This window comes from Rhincodon typus, chromosome 42 (genome assembly GCF_021869965.1).
Source record: "Rhincodon typus isolate 14 chromosome 42, sRhiTyp1.1, whole genome shotgun sequence".
Taxonomy (NCBI): Eukaryota; Metazoa; Chordata; class Chondrichthyes; order Orectolobiformes; family Rhincodontidae; genus Rhincodon; species Rhincodon typus.
In genome coordinates this window covers 2,497,584-2,504,316 of record NC_063373.1, presented here as the reverse complement: position 1 = coordinate 2,504,316, position 6,733 = coordinate 2,497,584, and the positions used below count along the sequence as shown (strand labels likewise).

The 6,733-nt window shown below is 39.7% G+C and overlaps 1 protein-coding gene across 1 annotated transcript; it reads right to left on the bottom strand.

The window, feature by feature from the left end:
- Positions 1-1,523: 1,523 nt before the first annotated feature.
- On the bottom strand, positions 1,524-4,064 carry LOC125487477 (probable G-protein coupled receptor 139). The gene is made up of 2 exons (XM_048619069.1): positions 3,995-4,064; positions 1,524-2,425 (listed from the first exon to the last, which is right to left on the bottom strand). The coding sequence occupies exons 1-2, from the start codon at positions 4,062-4,064 to the stop codon at positions 1,524-1,526; spliced, it is 972 nt and encodes a 323-aa protein (XP_048475026.1).
- Positions 4,065-6,733: the final 2,669 nt, after the last annotated feature.

Genomic DNA, 6,733 nt, shown 5'->3' with positions numbered 1-6,733 from the left:
CACATTGCTGTGCCATTGACATTTTCACAGTTGTACTGACGTTGATTGGCTGCAAGCACAATTTCTGGAGCACATTTGGAGGTGCCAGTGTTAAACTGGGATGTACAAATTCAGAAGTCACAAGACTCCAGGTTATAATCCGGTAGGATTATTTGAAATCACAAGCTTTCACCTGACGAAGTGCTCCCAAAGCATGTGATTTTAAATTAACATGTTGGACTAAAACCTGGTGTCGTGTGACTTCTGAATCTGGAGCAGAGGTCTTCAGTGTCAGTGGCTAAATTTTGTTAGGGCACATAGCGTTTGCAGTTTTTGATGCCAAGTAGGAACATTCAATTTCGCCGAAAATGCGAATAAAATGAGAATGTTGGACAAACTCTTGGATTTTGCATCATCTGTGAAGACAAAAATAGATCTAACGTTGCAATATCCAATAGAACTCTTCTTGAGAACGGAAGGGAACTGAAAAGTGATTACTTTTATAAGTTGGCAGAAATTTGGTTGGCGAGGAAGTTAAAGACTCTTGCTGCACTTTACAGCCATGTGTAACCATTGTGTTCAATGAATTCACAGCATGACCTCTGTTCCACAATTTGATGAGAACCTAGAAACACTAACCAACCAGGTCTTTCATGTGTCTGGAAATAGAATCAAAACAGTGAGGATGTCGTTCTGAAGAAGAATCATTACGGACCCAAAACATTAAATCTACTTCTCTCTCGCCATATATTACCTGACTTGCTATGTTTCTCCAGCATTCGCTTTTTTAAAATAATTCTTAAAGTGATGTCTTCAATTCTTAAAGAAATGTCTTTAGTTTTTTATGTCATTTTGCCTTTGCTCAGAAGAGCTGAGAGATTTGGTCCATTTTATAGCTATCATTAAAATATAATTTGCATCTCTATTTCCCATTTATCATCATCAACACTCTCTTTTTCATGTGCTCTGGGCACCCTCACTATGTGTTCCATTTCGTCTCATTGCCATTACATCGATAACGTAGAGGAAATAAATAAATAACTTCATACATAAACAAGAAAGATAGAAAAATGATTGTTGCAACATCTTTCACAACTTCAGCATATCGCAAACTTTATTCGGCACAATTGAATAACTTTTCATTTGTAGTGTTGGAAATGTAATCTCAAAGATGAACAAAGCAAGATTCCACAGTGAAAATCGACAGAGCCAAGCAGAAAACTGGTTTCAGAGCTAATATATGGTGGCGAAATGTTGGTCAAATACGACAGGGATAAAATTTCCGGTCCTTCTTGGCATACCAACAGTGAAATATTATACACTCCACCTGAGAGAGTGGACAGACCCAATGGTTTAGCATCTCATCCAGCACGGCGGATAGTTCAGCATTCCTTCAGCATTCCCAACGGGGAAGCGTTGAAGCTGGCATATCGGCCTAAAACGTCTCAAGTCTGGCTTGGTGGGATAACGACGTCTAATTCCAGGGAGAATGAGGAAGAGAGTACCGATCATTGAGTCCTACTAATATATGTGATTCTCTTCTGTCACTGTTTAATGCAAGAAATGACCCCAGTGTAAGGAAAGATCATTACTTTCTGCAGCTCCTTTCTGAACTTGGTCTGGGATACTGCGTATATGAAGACGTTGTTGCAAGAACTGAGTAACTGGAACATGTTCGTCGTCTCTTGAAAGATATACTGCAAGTCATTGATATCCAGGCCGATAAAGTAACCCTTACCCGTAACCTGGACATAGAGGAAACGTCCAACATGCGTGGCCCACAAGCAGAGGAAGCTGAGAGAGATTGTGAAGAGAAGAACAATAGACTTCCTGCGGTTGGCCATTTCTGCGTCTCTGCCATCCTCGATGCCCCGGAGTCTCTTACGGGCTTGGCTAGCCATTAGAATGTGCCTTACAGTCATGGCATTAAGCAGCAAAATGAGGACAAATGGTAGAAATGGGGTTAAGACGTGGTCCAGCCAGTCGTAGGCCTGCCAGACAGGTAAGGCATAAAAAGTTGATTTGATGTCACAGAACCAGGGTACACCGTCCAACACGTACAGTGGCTGATAGATGAAATAGAAAGGGATGTTCTTAATGCAACTTAAAGCACAGACTATTGTTATGACTAGCGATGCAGTTTTCTCAGTGCAATATCTGATCTTGAGACTTTGACAGCAGATGGCCACAAAGCGGTCGATGGTGAAGGTCACTGTCAGCCAAACTGAACAATCCTGGGTAACATAAACTAGCACAGTGCTGAGTCTGCACCCAGGTGTGGTAGAAAGCAGACTATACCTAAAATAGAGGCGGGTGATCCTGTTTAGGATGACTGCAAAGATGATGACAAGGAAATCTGACATTGCTATCGCCACGAGGTAGTAGGAGATACACGATGAAAGTCCACACTGTCTTCGGCATAGGATTATGATCGCCACCAAGTTGGCTGCGCGGGATCAAAACGGAGAGATATTTTACAAAGCAGTCTCAAGCCACTAACTATTACCTGCTCCAATCTATTACTAAAACTATCCCAATGCGTCTATTTGCTACCTCCAAATTTAGTGAGTACTTATCCACATCCAATGCTGATTTGAACTTTTCACAAAATAAGTATCATTGCAAACGCTGATCAGTGCAACGTCCGCTCTGTGAGCAATCAGTCATTCCTCCTGGAGTGCTGCACAGCCTCAGCTCTCTTAACGTGTATTTTTTAAACTCTGACACAGAAAAATCTAAGGAAATTTTATCTGATAGAGAATTTCATATCGATCAAATCATGGCCTTTTAGTAAAATGAGACAAGAACACAGAGACAAAGACTCTGATAGGACAGCTTAGATGTAAACCATCTACTTTGAAATTTCCAATTTCATATGAAGTAGAAAGAGAAGGCTTGATCCACCTGAGACGAAGTTTTTAAATAGTTATGTTTGCATATTAATGTAGACATATATTCATACAATATTAGAAGTTTAAATTGATTAGATATCGGGGAAATTCATTAGATATTTGTGGGCATTTAACCTTGGGCGCAGAGATTAGTTTTGACAAACATCCTCGCAAGAATGTTTCTTTGGTCTGTAAAACAACAGAAAAGTATGAACAAGATAACGTCGTAACAGTACCAAAAGACAAATAACGTAACAAGAACGGCAGAAACAATTTTAAAACATGATCACTGTGGCCTCGAGAGAATCAAAAATCGTTGCTTCGGACCTAACAACCAACCTAAAGAATCCAAATAGGCTTATATTAGTGACTTGATGAAAATATATCAATGTGATTTGAATAAGTGCTTTTTGAAAAGTATTTTAAATTAACGACAACAAAATCCACACTGTTATTAAATTTCTGTTTTAAACAATTTTACAGCATGAAAAATAGAGGAAATTGTAAAAGGTAGCTGCCAGACAGAGAGACTGGGATTGTTTAACTTTTCCACATCGGATAAGAGGGAGAGACTGAATGGCATATTGTTGCATTATATGCAATGATACAAATTGTTCATGCGATATTAAACATTACACTTCATAATCCATCAATCTATTTGATCATATTTCTATTAATTTACAGACTAAAATTCAAATAATATCCTCGAATGCTTCGTTATTCAAGAGCATGTGATGCACCATATTCCACCAGAAAGCAGCAAAATAACAAAAAAACAGTTTTCATAGAATTTGATCACCGCTGGAAAGGTCAGCATTTCTTGTCCTTCTCTCACTTCCTTTGAAGTATAAAGCATTCTCGGACGTTTCACAGGCAAGCCAAAATGTGTAACATTGCAGTGCGTCTGGAGTCTGAAATAGACGAGACCAGGGAAGGATAGCATAATCGCCTTCCCTAAAGATCAAAAGAGAACCAGGTGTGGTTTTACAGTAAACGATGATATTTTCATTGTCAATATGACTGAGACTAGCTTTCAACTGCAGGTCTTTTATTGACTGAAAAGGAAGAGAGAAGTGTTCCTTTGATCTACAAAAACAGAAACATCTTTGGGATTTATGACTCACCAGGGGTACCAACGACAGCGAGAATGGGATAGCAAATTGCAAATACCGGACCAATAGCAGGTTCGTGCATCGTCCTTCAAAAATAGGAGAAATGAGTAAAACTACAGATCTTAGCTGTACGAAACGTTGACATTGTTCCTCTTTTATTCCGAGTCAGAGTGTCTGGAGGGACAATTAAGTTACAGCATGCACAATAATTACAGTTCAGTGAACAAACAGATCAACTTACAATTACATGCCTTTAGTCTGTACCATTGGCAAAATAAATTATTGCTGAATTACAATGTGAGAACTGTTGTTCATGGATTGTGAGCTTCCTTCCTCTCCACAAACCTTGCTTTCTGTTTCCGTCAATGGAGCTGCTGATGGTTGATGTTCCTATCTCTAAAATCATCTACATTACCTCTTCAATTATTTGGTTGTTTTTTTTTTTTACGTGACAGATTAGTTCAAGTATTTGGGTTATTTGTAAGAATGCTAATGTTATTTCCATCAGAATTAACTGAACTTTTCAAGAAGTTTATTGCTGATTGATGTGAAATTACTGTTATCTAATAGAGAACGGCATTGTGGTTGTGGCCATCCAAGTTTCTATGCCATGCTGAAACTATAGTAGGCTTCTATTTTCGAGATCAGCCACAACTGCAGGGAGGGCTAGCAAATGGTCTAATGTAATACAAGTAGACTTATCATCAGGTGAAGTAACAATCATATTTGGCTTAATAAAAAAGACACAAACGGTGGTACAATTAGTGTCACTTGCAAAAATATCTGCCCTGGTATGCTAAGAACTGAGAAAGAGCTAGTAGTAATATGAACAACGACAGGACCACTGTAATATTGGCTTAAAAGAACAGTCATTTATGTGGTAGCAATTAAGATAGATTTACTGCAAGGTATACTTGGTCATGGTCGAATGCTGCATTTAACGTTTTGTCTCATAGACACGGCTGTGTTATTTTGACTGAGCAAGGTCCAAGTGCGATTCAGTAGCTCAGCAGTTAACATTGCAGCCTTATAGCAGCAGGGACCGGGCTCGATTCTACCCTGCTACGACTGCCTATGTGGAGTTTGCACATTCTCCCCGCTCATCCCTGCCTTAACTCACAGGCCAACGATATGCAGGTTACGTGGTTTGGTAGCCGACTTGCAGAGGGATAAGGTCGGGGGGAAGGTGGTATGGGTGAAATGCTGCTTGGAAAGTTGGTGTGGACTCGATGGGCCGACTGGCCCGCTGTCACTTTGCTCTGATTTTGGTGTAATTCAAATGAGTAAACAGTCATGCAAACTAATTACTATACATGACTTACAGCAGTGCACCAAAGGTCGTTCAAGGTAACTTGGAAAGACACATCTCTAACTCACTAATAATTGACTATAAAGTCATAATTCAGGGAGCTCTTCAAGTGTAGGGAACAACAGGAAACGTAGTTAGCGTAAGGTTTGATATATTATGTGGGATTGACAGTGATATTTGCACCAAAAAGAGAGAGAGAAACTGTAAGTCTGATTTGCCAATCAAAGCCACGGGTGGACCATCTATTTAATGATAGATAGGCAGAATGAGGAGCAGACGTCAAATGAAGAAGCGGAAGGCGTGGAGGGAAACAGACAAGAGGAATTAATGGATACTTCAAGGCTTTCTGTGGCAGAAATGGGTTCCAATTTCTGGACCATGATGCCAGCACTAAGGCAATGGAAGTTGTCCCGTTCTGATCGCCTACTACTGACCTCTGCTGAGATCCGTGCCCCAGAAAGATTAGGGAAGTAGCGAGGATTCTAAAAATTGAAGAGGCGGGATTATATCTGGGAACTTTGGTTAAATCATAGAATACAGCAAAGGAATTCTTTTGGAAAATAGTCAACTGTACGTGACTTCATGGGGCAGAAAATGCAAATGTGAGTGTAAAGCGACAGCTGAAGCCGGATGTTACAAGAATAACGAACAGTTAGAGCTTTAAGATCTATCTCAAAGCATGCAAACATTTCAAAGGAGGCAGTGAAAATGTTAGCTCAACTGGAAGTAAACAAGTCTAACTTGATAGTCATTGCCAAGACGTAGTTTTCACAACTCATTATTTAAATTAGAACCTTGAACACACTGAAAGCTTGCATTAGAGGTTGGTGCAACAACTTTGGGTTTTGTCCGGAAAATGTAATTGGTCGCCCAGATGATCGTTTGGATGAGATGTTCCAGGGACAAATCTGTTATTCTTTTCATGCCATCTGCAGTGTTTGCAGCATAGTTCCGGGTTCGCAATGGGTTCAGGAGAAAAATTCTCCAAACAAAACTGTTATTGAATGAGTAACCAAAGAAGTGTTTATATATTTTCCTTTTAACGGAAGGTTATTGGAAATCTATTGATAAAGTAGATCGTCTATGTACTTAGATCGAACACTGAGAAATCAATGAAGTGATTGGATTCAAACCAACCAATCAATAGTGAGTTCTCCCTCAGCTCACAGTTAAGGAGAACAGGAAAAACAAGACAGTGAGATATCGCCCGTTCGCTAAAACTCCAAACATTTTCACATAATTACCGAATGAATGAGTCACAAATGAAAGTCACACCGAAGCCTTAAAACTTTTCCCAGCCAGGTTCCTTCATTTGGTTGAAGAGTTAACTGTTTTAAATCTGCAAAAGAGCTCCATGGGACTTGCATCAGAGAGTGACTTGCATCCTATTGTTCGTCCATCAGACTTGTAATTCACTTTGTATTGGATATCGAAGCGAATCT

Bases quoted from the DNA above. Each gene is read 5' to 3' on its own strand.
- LOC125487477 (XM_048619069.1), bottom strand. From the start codon at position 4,064: ATGCACGAACCTGCTATTGGTCCGGTATTTGCAATTTGCTATCCCATT. The intron at 2,426-3,994 runs GTGAGTCATAAA...GATCCCGCGCAG, and splicing joins CGCTGTCGTTGGTACCCCTG to CCAACTTGGTGGCGATCATA.